This window comes from Nyctibius grandis, chromosome 1 (assembly GCF_013368605.1).
Source record: "Nyctibius grandis isolate bNycGra1 chromosome 1, bNycGra1.pri, whole genome shotgun sequence".
NCBI classification, from domain to species: Eukaryota; Metazoa; Chordata; class Aves; order Nyctibiiformes; family Nyctibiidae; genus Nyctibius; species Nyctibius grandis.
In genome coordinates, this window is record NC_090658.1 from 69,992,097 (window position 1) to 70,007,512 (window position 15,416).

The window sequence follows — 15,416 nt, forward strand, 5'->3', positions numbered from 1 at the left end:
CTGGGCAGCCCGTTCCAATGTCTAATGACCCTTTCTGTGAAAAAGTGCTTCCTAATGTCCAACCTGAACCTCCCCTGGCGAAGCTTGAGGCTATGTCCTCTTGTCCTATTGCTAGTTGCCTGGGAGAAGAGGCCGACTCCCACTTCACTACAACCTCCCTTCAGGTAGTTGTAGACTGCAATAAGGTCACCTCGGAGCCTCCTCTTCTCCAGGCTAAACAATCCCAGCTCCCTCAGCTGTTCCTCATAGGTCATACATAAATATGAGGAAAGACTTCTTTACAGTGAGGGTAACTGAACACTGGAACAGGCTGCCCAGAGAGGTTGTGGAGTTTCCTTCTCTGGAGACATTCAAAACCCACCTGGATGCGTTCCTGTGTGATATGATCTAGGTAATCCTGCTCCGTCAGGGGGATTGGACTAGATGATCTTTCAAGGTCCTTTCCAGTCCCCAGCATTCTGTGGTTCTGTGATACCCTCCAGACCCTTCACCAGCCTGGTCGCCCTCCTCTGGACTCGCTCCATCACCTCAACATCTTTCTTGAAGTGTGGGGCTCAGAAGTGGACACAGTATTCAAGGTGCGGCCTCACCGGTGCTGAGTACAGAGGGACGATCACTTCCCTAGACTGGCTGGCTGCACTATTCCTAATAGAGGCCAGGATGCCATTGGCCTTCCTGGCAACCTGGGCACACTGCTAGCTCATGTTTAGCCGGCTGTCGATCAGCACCCCCAGGTCTCTTTCCGCCGGGCCGCTTTCTGACCACTCTTCCCCCAGCCTGTAGAGCTGCATGGGGTTGTTGTGGCCGAAGTGTAAGACCCGGCACTTGTTCTTGTTGAACCTCATGCCGTTGGTCTCGGCCCATCTATCTAACCTGTTCAGATCCCTCTGTAGAGCCTTCCTACCCTCCAGCAGATCGACACTCCCACCCAGCTTGGTGTCATCTGCAAATTTGCTGAGGGTGCACTCAATCCCTACGTCCAGATCATCTATAAAGATACTGAACAGCACCGGCCCCAGAACTGAGCCCTGGGGAACACCGCTAGTTACCGGCCGCCAGTTGGACTTTGCCCCATTCACCACCACTCTCTGGGCTCGGCTATCCAGCCAGTTTTTAACCCATTTAAGAGTCCACCCATCCAAGCCCCAGGCAGCCAGTTTGTCTAGGAGGATGCTGTGGGAGACACTGTCGAATGCCTTACTGAATCATTTCTCATATATTATAAAATCAAAACTAAATTTAAGCGGCATGGTTGCTATTACAGAAGGGTTTCAATTTTGTCAAAACTGTGCTTGGACCTGCATAAAATGGAAGGACAGATGCAATTCTTGTGCTGTAGAGCTTTGACATTTGTCTTGTAGTCCTGTCAGGTGAGTTGTGTGTGTAACTATGGGGCTGAAGAGATCAAGGTTTGATGGCAGTTTTTCACTCATGCCACCTGTCTTGACAACTTTCTCATGTGCTGTCATTCTTTTTATGATTTAATATGTAGTTCTTGGCAATGTGTGAAATAGGACTTTGTCAACTGCAGGGGAAGGAGGCCTTCCTGTTCTGCTCTTACGTCCTGGTTTGCAATTGTGGTAGCTGGCATCCTGATGCTTTTTTGTGTCCATTTCAAGTTTCAGGATTTGCCTGCTGTCCTGGTTTCCCTGGGATTTTGTTTCAGTTTGTGGCCAGCCATGGTGATCAAGGCCCTTAGCAGTTAAATCCAGGGCAGCTGACGCAGGCTGGCCCACAGGTGTATTCTATATCATTAACATCAAGTTCAGTGTAAAAGGGAGGGCTTGCTGCGGAGAGGTGGGGCTGTTTTTCCTCTCCTCTCTTCTGGTCCCCCTTTTTCTCATTGCTAATGATGGGTATTCCTTGAACCTGCTGCAACTGTAGCTAAGTATACTTTTTTGTGTTTTGTGTTATCGTTTGTATTAGTTTATTTTATTAAATCTGTTTAATTTTAACCCATGAGTCTCCCTCTTTTTTTCCCAGTTTGCTTCCTTGTTTGGGGAAGGGACATTGGGTGAGAGAAAAACTGTTGTTTAGCCCTGGGTGCGGGCTAAATGAAGACACCCATGCAAATTAATTTTAATTGAACATTCCAGTAAGAACACCAACTCAAAAACTGGTTAATCTGGTATTTGTCTTTAGTGATGATTTGTTTCTGTTGATGAAACTAAGTATCATAAAAGCCACAATGTCTTAAATATTTCTGGCCTGATAAAATAAATAGGATGGTCCAGTTTTCAAAAGGTCCAGGAGGCTTTGTTTCCTTTGTGGAACCCCCTGAGAGGTATGCTTTTCTTAATACAGAGACACCATGCTTTACAGATATAAATGTTCTTTGGGGAGTTTTCATTTGGTTGCTTTATAAGCACCAGTCGTTTTAAAAATATAGATGTATCTGTGATTTTTTTTTATTTTTTATTTTTTTTTTTTAATCTGAAGTTTTCAGCTTATGTTAGCGTTATAGCAAGAGGAAAGAAGCTGAAACCAAGCACGGGCAGTTCTTTTCTTATCTGCAGTCTAGGCTTTCCTTCAGAGTTCTGCATTCAGTAATTCTCAATGATTCTGCTTCTGTACTCTCTTGGATGTTTAGTATTCTGTCTATATGTTTACACAAATTACTTGGAACCATTGCAGTAGCAGAGAGGGCCCTTGTAAGGATTAGGATCTGTAATAGATATATACTAGGCAGAATGAAACACATAGGTATTAATTATAAATTTGTTGAAAATTCTCAGGAAAGAATTTAGATCTCATGCTAGTGCTGAAATATGTCTTAAGAGTCACCAGAAATGATCCAGGAATAGTTCAACATCGTTGCCTTCTGTTTCCTTGGGAGAGTTCAAACCATTTTCCAGTTTGTTTCTTTACAATAGCCAAGTCCTAAACCATCGGTTTGATGGGATTTAATAGTCTTTATTAAATAAAACTTGAATAGAATAAGGAATAACATTTGCTGTTCTCTAGTCTTGCAGAACTCTGCTGTCTAACTCACTGCAGATGAGAGAGTTTTGTCTGGTTTCAGATTAAAAGAGCATTAGGTTAAGTTTTCTGCCCACAGGCATCCCTAAGGCAAAAAAAAAATTAAAAAGGGAATAGCTTCATGCCTGAACTGGTATGTTTTTCCTTTAAATTTTTGCAAGGCTGCTTTAGTCCAGAGCTTTTAGTAATTACAGAAGACACTTTTATTTTATTCAACCTGTTGGTTGAGGGGAGATTGTATTTTTCATAATCTATGATATAGTTTGCCTTTCCCTGTGGTGCAGGAAAGGCAGAATAATGGCCAAGAATGCTGAAGGATTTTCTTGCCCCCTAGTGGCTCCTCCTCTTCCTCCTCCTCCTCCTCTTCATCATTCTTCTCCTATATTCAGTTGTTCCTAACCCTGAAACAAACCCAGGTCCCTCGCCTGTTCTTTGGCAAGTGCTAACGTTATGTGACCAAATCACAGGAGGCAAACTAATAGTGGAATTTAAAAAAAAAAAAAAAAAATATTATTTATTTTTTTTTTCCCCTGTTCTTGTAAGCCTAGTTCCCAAGAGCAATAACCTTATTCTGGAGACTTGAGAAGCTGGCTAGCTGAAAAGCAGGACAGGCTCTTGAAAGAACAGCTGAGAGGAAGGTGGCACGAAGGGTAATTTCAGTTTCCTTGGTCCCCATCTAGAAGCCCTAGGACAGAGGTTCCTGAGCAGTAAGCTGTGGAGGGAGGACTTTTGAGCAGCTAGAGATGATCTGGAAATATTGTTCTATCTGTAGTCAAAGTGGACTCTCAGCTCTTGCAGCAAAAAGAGCCAGGAGTACAGTTTTCTATTTCACGAAGGTGACTTTCTTCTTCCCTGTCTCTCCTAGCCCCCCTGCAAACTATTAATCCTTTTCTTCCACAGGTCCATAATGTGTTTTACCTTACTTTCTGCTGGTTAGTTTTCTTCTAAGGACAGTATTAGAGCTGAAAATGTGATTATTCCACTGGACTCCAGTGAACACCTATCTTGTTCAGATAAAATACTCTGACTAGTAGCATTATTTTTCTTATCAGGAAGGTTTGAAGGGTATGTTGGCCAGGACTCAAATAATTGTGATCTTTTTCAGGGTGTTTTCTGTGCAGGCATTTTTTCCATGTGATACACAGTTGATCTCTCTACCACCTGAGAATATGAAGACCTTTCTTTTTTTTCTGCTCAGTCATAACTGTTTATCAAGTTGGTCTGTTCTGGCATTAATCTTTAATTACCATTTTGGTATGAATTCAGATGGCCAATTTGAATGCAAGGCCTCTGCTGTGATGAAGTGAAAAATTACTTTCTCTGAAGATGGTTATAGTATGGGAATTGTGCAAGTCCATGTCTGAGAACTGGTACTTTGTATGTTTGTGTGGGTTTTGAACTTTTCTTCCTGATTAGAAGTGCTAAGACAGATATCACAGAGGATTTGATTGTTCTTTTATTTGGAATGGAAACGTTGCTACTGGTCTTAATGGATATAGGAGGTTGCTTCAGTCATAAATAAAAGCTCTTTGTAAATCAATGTGTGCTGAAATTTTCAAGCAGGCCTTTAATGTAATAAAACTGAATTCACTGGTTCCTGTGTAGTGATTGTTGTGGCAGCTTATACCTTCCAGAGATCTGTCCCTAAACACCATAATGCTGGTTGGTGTTGGGCAGAGTAGGTCTTGGGAACTCATGAATAAATGGACAATGAATCAACTGAAGTTGAGCTACTGTTATTTCAAGGTCTTATTCCAAGATATACTGAAGACTTACTGCATATCTTTTCTTTCCCTGAGGTATGAGTCAGAAGCTTTTAATTAATTTGTTCTTTTTCTTCCTACCATTTGTTTTTTTGTTTGGTTGGGTTTTTTTTGAAAGACATGCTGAAATTGTTACCTGCTGTTTTTTCACTTCTATGATGTCCAAAGATTTTTTTTTTTTAATCTGGATTAAATGGCACATGTGTAGTTCAGTGTATGCAGTTCAGTGTGTATATGAACATGGTCATACTGGGTCATTTAGCCCAGTCATTTGTCGAGTTCCTGGTCAATACTGGATGCCTGAGAAAGAATATAAGGACAGGGAAGGCAGATAACATTTTTGCTTCTAAGTATTCTTTTAGTCCCCAGCAACTTGTGACTAAGACTTCTAGAGCTAGAGGTGTTACCCTTGTATTTAATAACGTTTTGTTGATTTTTCTGTTGTGAGTTTATCTCGTTGTTCTTGAATTCATGTAGTCTTTTAGAGGTTGCAATGCCCTACTGTTCCACAGTTTAACTGTGTGCTGCAGGAAGAAATATTTGGTTTGAACCTAGCAGCAACTGATTTTATTTGGAGTCCTTTAGTTCTTGTACTGGAAGAGAAGGGAGCAATTGTTCCATATTCACTGTTGCTTGCAAGCTGATGTAAAACATAAAGGAGGAGAGAAGTAAGAAGAATCTTCTTTCTGTTTGTTTTATTTTGTGGGGTTTTTTTTGTCTGAAATGCTTTTGGCCTAAACAATTAAAAAATGTAGTTGGTAAATTGTATCTTGTTTAAAACTTTATGGATTTGGAGCAGCAAGAAGTATGCAGGTGCTCTATAGTTCTATACAGACGTTAAAAACTGAGCTTTATGGATGTTCAGCTGAGAGCGAGGAGAGGAAATTAAGAGGAAAGGATATAAAATTTCACATAATAGAAATTCAGTATTGCAATTACTTTAACAGTGGCTTAATTATAAATGAAGTTCATATAAATTGATTTCTGATTTTTTTTTTTTAACCTGATTTATACTAGGTTTTCTATTTGTGCATAGTGGGATTGGGCTGGAATTCAAGCAAGATTAACTAAAGAGAAAAAAAACAGCTAGAGTGAATATAACGAATACTCATCTGCTCCATCTGTGTGTTTAATTGCTTCACATTAGGATCACTTAACATTTCTTTTAATTTTGTATTCTTTGTAGGATGGGATGAATATGTGCATGTTTATGCAAAACACCTTAACCAGACTTATGAGGTAATATATTTTATTTACCCTTCATTATGAAGTAATTATACGGATTGGAATATGTTTTGGCTAACTCTTTAGCAAGATGTTTAAAGTTAAATATATAGTTTTAAGTATGTAATTTTGAATCCCAGACCTTGGTATTTGCACATGTTAATCACGTAGGTATTTATGGATTTACATTAGACCTTGACATTTTGCAACTATTAGACTTTCCAGAGACTGGAACAGGAAAAAAAAAAAACCCTATAGGCTTATATGTGGAGGGCCAGGAGATACATAGAGCTAAGGAAATCTAGGCCTTCAAGGTTTCTGAAGCTGACTTCTGTAACTCAGTGGTAATCGGTAGCTCTTAAAAAACAAGCAGGGCCAGCTTATGCAGACTATGCAGGTAACATTTATTTAATATATTTATTTAATCTTTCCACTTTGTAAGGGCAATGTATTCAGTTCTACCATCTGGTACTTCTGAAAAACATTTTTTTCCCTTTCCTTTACATTTCGCTTCCCTTAAGAAATCACATTTCTATTAAATTCATGTGTGGTAGAGTCTGTCTTTTTTTCTGCTCAGAGCTCTTTGAAGAGAAATATTTTATTTTTTTTTTTTTTTCAAATAATCTATATGAGAAAGTGTTATGAGTTAACATTGTTCTGTAATACTGCCCAGGAGACTGGAGACTTAGTAGTAATAGTACTGTAAGGAATCCTCAGGATCGGAATTAGAATCTATTTGTATAGGTTGGTTTCCATAAAATCAAAATTGATGGGGCAAAACAAAGAGGAGGAAGATGGATGAAGATTAAGCCCTCACCTCAGGTGTCTTGACTTAAAATATGTTGAAGGTATTGTTCAGGGGGAGCACTGAACTGCTGGCTGGGGACATCTATTGTAGATGGGATCAGTCTCCCTCAGAGGGAGCTGGAGCTGACTGTGATCCTGAAGGAGGTGCCTCAAATGGATCAGTGTGGATGTAGGGGACTTGGACCCATATCTTCTGGTTCCCCATAGACCATAGGAGTAATGAGGTTACCTTCTTTCCAGTGGGTTCCCTTGTGCCATGTATGAAGTATGCTAAAGCTAGTAAATGAACTTGGGCCATAAGAAATTATTGGTGCTTCTGTTAAAGTAGAAGTAAAACCAAACACGTGGCCACAATTGGGAAGCTGACTCTGAATTTGGTTTCAAAACTGCTCGATGAGTTACATGTCTCTTTGTAGTAAAAGATGAAACGGCTGTATCAGCATGCGAAGTCTGGGACTAACCAGTTGTCTTCATTTCTTAGGGAACTTGGTTTAACCTAAGTCAGTCACTGTTCATTAGTATTCATTTCACAATGGCAGGGAGGAAAGAGGTTCTCCCTACATACTCTTCCTTCCCTCTGTCCTTTGAATTACCTTGAAAATGCTTAATACCGTGAGCATGATTAAATACACCACCATCAAAGATAACAGATTGTTGCTATCCTCAAACGATGGTTTTGTCTTCCAAAAATAAAGTTTTGTTGATGACTGAGATGGTAGCACTCTGAAGAAGCTGCTCAAGGTATCATGCTGAATCTCATTATTTTTAGATAACCCAGCCATGCAGTTATTCATGTCCCTTTCTACTGCTTTCTGTAGTGTACTGGCTTAGTGTAGGGTCTTATGTCACTGTCCTGTCACTCCTTCCTGCAGATCATTTTTTTAGGTATAATCTGTAGCATGTATTTTTCATAATATAATACATGATCTTCTTTACTTTGATTCAATTTGATGTATCTGTCTTGCTGTTTCATTTTGGGATTCCATATTAATTATAGAATCATTATTTTAGCATAAGTGGAATTGGTGTTGTGTTACTTACCCACAAAGATGTAGTTATTTGAATGAGTTGGAACAGTATATTTTCCTGATCTTTTACTATAGAAATGGTTTGCTTGAATCCTTTTGTTATTTCTAGAAGTCTAAAAGCATGAATTTTGGTTACAAAACTCTTGTGTAGATTGCCTTTGATCAGTGTCGCACTAGTCCAAGGAAAAGCTGTTGGAGGAGGAGCAGAACTTACCACAGCATGCGATTTCAGGTAAGATCAACAATTTGAGTAGCTGTCATGTTGGGTTGATCATTTAATGACTGTACCTATGAAATGCGGGAAGGTTGAGGTACCACTTTTATCTGGAGTGAGGTCCCTGAATTACAAGGCATTAGGAACCTAGCTTTGTCAGCAAACTTCACAGGAAAAAAGTTTGGGTTTCCTGATAGTACAGAGGAAAGGTTATTTACTCTCAGGTTATACAGTTTGAATCACTATATAAAACAAGAGCAGAGAGGAGCTTTAGCAACTGACTGTGTCATAGACCAAGTGGGTCCAACTTCTCACCCCTGAGTGTGAGACAGGACTGCAAAATTGCATATCCCCTTATGTCTCTTTATGTGACTGTCATAAGTACAAATAAATAAATAAAACTCTCCTTTAGTCTGGTATTTCCTGTTCTGGGTTTATTATTTGTAACACAATTTTGTACTGTACAGCTTTTGAAACAAGAGTTTGAGGTGCAGAGGAAAGCACATGAGGTTCTGTCCCTGTTTTTTCCCATGCAGGTGAAGGGATTTGCCAGCATGAAACAATTAGGAGAAAACAGAAGGCTTTAATTAAAGAGGCTGAATGCAGAACAGAACTGTAAGAAACTAAAATAATAAAATGTCACTTTATTTAAACAGTTGCTAATGTGCAAACAGCATACAGATGTAACAGGATAAGCACTGCACACAGCCTCTCTAAAAGTGAGGAGCTTTTAATGAAGTTTTTATCTAAGAGAAGAAAATGTGCTTTTTAAGAGGGCCTTAGCACCTGAAGTGGGAAAGGAATTATCCAGAACAAGCTGAAAGTACTTACATAGAAAAGTAATACTAAACAAAGTAAACTAGAGTATTACACTATCAGGAACAGGCTTTGGATAGAGGAGATGGTATCTCCATTATCTGAGCCTCTCAGAAGCAATCCTCCTTTGCTTTGAAACTAGATGTGGCTGGATCTTTCTTCGTATCTACACAGCAGCCGGTGAACTGGAACCTCAGCTCTGACTATGGCCTCTGAGTACAGGCTGTGTTATAAATGCCTTGTGAACATGCAGAGGGGTACCGTGTTCGACAGCAGCAGCATTGACAGGAGAATGCACCTGGGAGACTTAGTAGACCTTTCTGGGTCTGCGAGTCAATTGTCAGAAAGTGAATCCTGTTATCCCTAAATAGGAGTTTAGGGAATGTGGGCATAATGAAATGGAAATCTTTTGCTTTCTAAAATATGTACTCTCTACTTTTACTCCGGCTATGTTGTTTGACATACTGTGTAATTATAGTCATTGTCAAGTAGCTCTTATTTGTGTGAATTGAGCAGCTGCAATTCCTCTGATGTGTTGCCATAATTTTCATAGTAACTACAGCTGTTGATCCATCTTCCATTACTTTCTAACACACCCATCCAGTGCAACCAAGTAATAGCAATTCAGGAGCAGCAAATGGGAGTTAATTAATAACAACAACAAGATAGAGAAACATACTCTGTGCTGCTATTGCTCCTGAATTTGAGAATTCTAATACTGGGGGACAAAAATCTGGGTTTTTTTGAGGACTATGAGTAGATATTAGTGGAACAGGTATTCTGTCCTGAGTCACTAGATGCCAAAAGAGGAACTTGAGAACAGAAATCAGAGAGGTTTGTTTTCTTCCTTGAATAAACTGTTTGGACATTTTATTTTATTTTTTAAGAATGGAGTGAGTTGTGGCTGCTTTTAATTCTAAGTTTTTAAATGCACTTCTGTTTTTCACAGTTATCATGTAAACTATCAAACTGCTTGGTATTGGCCTGAAATATTTTCTTATTTTTATCTCTGCCAGTTTGTACTACATCAACTATACTGATATCACAGAATCACAGAATCAACCAGGTTGGAAGAGACCTCTGGGATCATCGAGTCCAACCGTTGCCCTGACACCACCCTGTCAATTAGACCATGGCACTAAGTGCCTTGTGCAGTCTTTTCTTAAACACATCCAGAGATGGTAACTCCACCACCTCCCTGGTCAGCCCATTCCAATGTCTAATAACCCTTTCTGAGAAGAAATTCTTCCTAATGTCCAACCTGAACCTCCCCTGGTGAAGCTTGAGGCTGTGTCCTCTTGTCCTATCGCTAGTTGCCCAGGAGAAGAGGCCAACTCCCACTTCACTACAACCTCCCTTCAGGTAGTTGTAGACTGCAATAAGGTCACCTCTGAGCCTCCTCTTCTCCAGGCTAAACAACCCCAGCTCCCTCAGCCGTTCCTCGTAGGTCAGACCCTCCAGACCCTTCACCAGCTTGGTCGCCCTCCTCTGGACTCGCTCCAACACCTCAACATCTTTCTTAAGTGCGGGGCCCAGAACTGAACACAGTACTCAAGATGCGGCCTCACCAGTGCCGAGTAGAGAGGGACGATCACTTCCCTAGACCGGCTGGCTGCGCTATTCCTAATAGAGGCCAGGATACCATTGGCCTTCTTGGCCACCTGGGCACACTGCTGGCTCATGTTTAGCCAGCTGTCGATCAGCACCCCCAGGTCTCTTTCCGCCGGGCCGCTTTCTAACCACTCTTCCCCCAGCCTGTAGCGCTGCATGGGGTTGTTGTGGCCGAAGTGTAAGACCCGGCACTTGTTCTTGTTGAACCTCATGCCGTTGGTCTCGGCCCATCTATCTAACCTGTCCAGATCCCTCTGTAGAGCCTTCCTACCCTCCAGCAGATCGACACTCCCACCCAGCTTGGTGTCATCTGCAAATTTGCTGAGGGTGCACTCAATCCCTACGTCTAGATCATCTATGTGGAGTCTCCTTCTCTGGAGACATTCAAAACCCGCCGGGACGCGTTCCTGTGTGATATGATCTAGGGAATCCTGCTCCGGCAGGGGGATTGGACTAGATGATCTTTCGAGGTCCCTTCCAATCCCTAACATTCTGTGATTCTGTGATAAAGATATTGAACAGCACCGGCCCCAGAACTGAGCCCTGGGGAACCCCGCTAGTGACCGGCTGCCAGTTGGACCACTCACCACCACTCTCTGGGCTCAGCCATCGAGCCAGTTTTTAACCCATTGAAGAGTCTACCCATCCAAGCCCCCGGCAGCCAGTTTGTCTAGGAGGATGCTGTGGGAGACAGTGTCGAATGCCTTACTGAAGTCTAGATAGACTACATCCACAGCCCTGCCCTCATCTACTAAGCGGGTCACTTTGTCATAGAAGGAGACCAGGTTGGTCAAGCAGGACCTGCCTTTCATGAATCCATGTTGGCTGGCCCCGATGCCCCGATTGTCCTGCATGTGCTGTGTAATGGCACTCAGGATGATCTGTTCTATCACCTTGCCTGGCACCGAGGTCAGGCTGACAGGCCTGTAGTTCCCTGGATCATCCTTCCGGCCCTTCTTGTAGATGGGCGTTACATTTGCTAATTTCCAGTCAGCTGGAACTTCTCCAGTTACCCAGCACTGCAGGTAGATAATCGAGAGTGGTTTGGCAAGTTCATTTGCCAGTTCCTTCATTACTCTGCGGTGAATCCCATCCGGGCCCATAGCCTTGTGGGTGTCCAACTGGCACAGCAGGTCACTAACCATCTCCTCCTGGATTACGGGAGGTTCACACAGCCCCCTGTCCCTAACTTTAGGCTCTGGGGGCCGAGTCTCCTGAGGACAACTGATCTTGACATTAAAGACCGAGGCAAAGAAGGCATTGAGCACCTCTGCCTTTTCCTCATCCCCTGACACTACTCTACCCTCCTCATTCAGCAAGTGGTGGAGGCTCTCCTTGACCCTCCTTTTGCTGTTGATGTATTTGTAAAAGCTTTTTTGTTATCTTTGACTGTAGCAGCCAAATCAAGCTCTAATTGAGCTTTGGCCCTTCTAATCTTCTCCCTACACGACCTGGCCAACCTATTGTTGAAGTGATTCACTTGAACCAAAACGGTTTATGTACTTTCTCTGAAATGTAGCATGATGCACATCTCTACTAAGGTAGAGGTGTGGACAAATCCAATTTTAAAATAGCTGAGGTGGTTCAAGATATTACTGATGTAGTCTTCCAGTGGCAGTTCTTGTGCCTAATTGTCTCTTACTCTGTTTTAAGCCAGCTCATTTAAAATTGGATTAGGGAGGGCTTGCATGAGCTCTGGCACTTTTATTGCTGACATAAGGGCAGTGATGAAAAGTGAAAGCATCTTTAGGTCACTCTACCTTTGATCTGGAGGAACAAGTCTTCTCAAAACATCATCTTCAATCTTAGCTTCTTTATGGATTGTTGCAGTATGGCTCTCCGTAAGAGCAACATCCTTAGAAAGATAATAAACATGTGATTGGAAAAAAAAAATCACAATTGTCCAGACAAGTGCAAGGTAATTAAAATCCTTTCAGACTTTTTCTGATATGAAAATTGGGAAGATAAAGCTTCTGACACTGTAATTATTTATCTAAATTTTTTCTGTAAAACTGAGTAATGCGAAACGATGCAGGTATGTAACTTGTTGGGGCAGCTGAGCTTTTTAGTACAGTTTCAAGAAACCTAGACTCTTTTCAGTGTGCCACAGTTGAATATTCTCTCTGAGCCTGTGAAAATGGCTTGTGGGTTCTGCTGCCAAATGTCAATGTATGTTGTGGTTCTGCATGACACTGCAGCCATTTCAGTGAAGTGCACAAATGACTGTGATGTTGGATTTAGTGATGCAATTTTACAAATAATTGAAGTACTGTTCCAAGTTCCCTGTATGCAGAAACTTGAAGTGTATCTTGTACTTGCACAATGCATGAAGTTAAGGAATACTGATTTGGCAGGGTTGATTAAGGAATTCAGACAAGAATTTTAGTGGGCAATAAGCTAACAGTTAGCTATGGGGCAGAGACAGTTTGATAATGAATCTATTTGTGCAATTAGTAGACCGCAATAATCTCTGAGAGCAGTAGCTGCAGTGCACTACCAGCCAATAGCCAGAATAACTAACTTTGACTTCTGACCTGTCTTGTCTTCTATTTCATGTTGGTGCTGTTGAGAAATCTTACTGGGGTGATGTCTGTGTAGGTCTTTTAGGCACATCTACAACTTTGAAAATTTGGTCCTACATCACTTGGCGAATGGAATTCCATTGTACCCGAGTGCTTCTGAAAAATATAGTATCTTCCCTCCTCCCCCCTTTTTCTTCTCTAAAGCTACTGCAGTCAAAATAGAGGTGTGTCACTGCCATGTGAATCCAGTTTAAAAAGTGGTGTCTCCAGGCAGGGGATGAGAGTGCGGAGATGGAAAGCTACCCATTTCTCTTACCATTGACCTCAAAACGGGCTTGCAGGTAGAGGCAGCAGTATTCGCCTTTTCTTTCTTAGAAATTAAATTAATCAACAATTAATCAAATTACGTGGCACTTAGTGCCATGGTGTAGTTGACACAGTGGTGTCAGGTCAAAGGTTGTACTTGATGATCCCAGAGGTCTCTTCCAACCTAGTTGATTCTGTGATTCTATGAACTATAATTTCTTCAGCTGTGGTTGATGTTGCACAGTTAAATCACAAAGGGACAGTTTCATTACTCTTGTTAGTGCTGAGCAGTATCCTACTTCATAAAAAGCAGCAGTGATTTAAAGAAGCATTTGCTTTCTCAGCAGACTTCTGCCCTGTATCTGTGGGAATGGCAGAATCAAGTTTTTAACAAGGCAAGAAGCTTATGCTAATAATACTGCATTTATCAAATTGGCCTTGCTGAATTTTAATTGGATGTTCTCTATATTTTTGTGAAATATGTAGGCATGCTTAGTACTACATTTTAAGGTGTAAGGCATGTTCCATAAAATGCCTAATGAAAGATATGATGAAATGCACTGTTACTGAATAGCTTTTGGTGTGTGTGTTCTTGTGATGACTTGTGTGTATTTACTTTTACAAGCATGAGTTTAGTGCATTAAATGCAATTTATACGAAATGAAAGGAGCAGAAGATAATATAACCACTACATAGATGCAGGCCCACTGTGGCTGACTTTTCAGTTGTTCCTTTAAAAAAGAGGGGGAGGGGGGAAGCTGTAAAGACATTAGTATTCTACGGTAAGCTTTTCCAATAATAGGTTTCAGAATGCCGGAGCTCAACACATTAGCTTCTTTGGAAATATTTCGCTGTATGCGAGGATTTTGGCTTTTGGTTTTATCAAGAGGAGCTTTTAGGTACACAAGATGCTGCTGTTTGAAATAAGGGTGACTCAGTACATAGTAGCTCTTTTCAGTGGGCAGAGCATGATATGAATGTAATGGGATGGGGTTCACATATTCATGAGTTCTTGCAAAGCCCAGGCTGACAAAGCACTTTTCATTAGATGTGACTCCTGCACATCATCAGAAGAATCAGTAGCCAAATCTGAGAGTGCATTCTCATAGCTTCAGGTGCTTGCTCTATGCCATAGATCACTTTTTTTAACTATATAGAATTTTCATTGCTAATATATATATGTATGCGTGTGTATATATATATGTAGATGTAAAACCTCCTTCAAATCAGTTGGCTATTTTAGAATTCCATTGCAGTCATGCATCATTTCACATTTTTAGAGCCCTGAGAGATTTGTTAGTACAATTTTCTGACAAATTTTGAGAGAAATGGATTATGGTTTTGAAAGTTTCACGTTGCCTGCCTTTAAGAAGGCTGTTCTTATTTTTGACCTGGCACACTTGACATCTGGTTAAGTAATCACAGCACTGCTAGAAATGGACTTGAGAGCTTGTGTTTTTGGGCTTGTGTTTATGGACTGGTATTGTGTTTTTCTTTATTACCAGTTTTCATTTGGGTTTGAATTTCATGTGTTTACAATCTTCCAGGCAGAGGATTTTTTACATAGTCTACAGTTCAAATTTACCACTGTTTGATTTTACTGGAAATGTAAATAACAGCAACAAAGCATGAATTTGAGTTGACATTTTTTTTCTGCGGTTGTCTTTTTGTAGGGATTTACTTAATTCCAAGTTTGTGGTTTTTTGTTTTTTTTTACTTTGGGAGGCCAAACCATCTTATTCTGGGTGAATGAGATTTTTGTTATCAGCATGTGTCTATATTTTAGACCACTTCTACCATGCAATCTTAACATCCTTTCTGTTGAACAATCCTGTCTGCAGCTGATTCTGTGCTGCACAGTACTAATAAACAGAGATAGCTCAGATAATGGAAAACTTAGATAAGACAGATTTTAGGGAATGCAGAGCTGGACTCATGCTGATTCTTGCTGAGAAACTGGGCCATTGGTACACTGTAGGGAAGCATTCGAGTTTCAAGAAGAATTAGTTTAGGAAGAGTACAAATGCACTGAAATTGTCCATTATGCTTGCATCTGTGAAGTGACTAATCCCCAGTTTAGATAAACTGCCTGCAGGTATTTGAGTTTGAAGCTCCATTGGTGATCTTCACTACCAAAATAATACTT

At 40.9% G+C, this 15,416-nt stretch overlaps 1 protein-coding gene across 3 annotated transcripts in view; it reads left to right on the forward strand.

Annotated features, from left to right (window-relative positions):
- ECHDC1 (ethylmalonyl-CoA decarboxylase 1) overlaps positions 1-15,416 on the forward strand; it is a 47,499-nt gene that overhangs the window by 14,273 nt on the left and 17,810 nt on the right. For all 3 annotated transcript variants that reach the window (XM_068395406.1, XM_068395559.1, XM_068395484.1), the window contains exons 4-5: positions 5,929-5,981; positions 7,953-8,033. In XM_068395406.1, the coding sequence (XP_068251507.1) occupies positions 5,929-5,981; positions 7,953-8,033 (134 nt within the window). The remainder of the gene's footprint in view (positions 1-5,928; positions 5,982-7,952; positions 8,034-15,416) is intronic.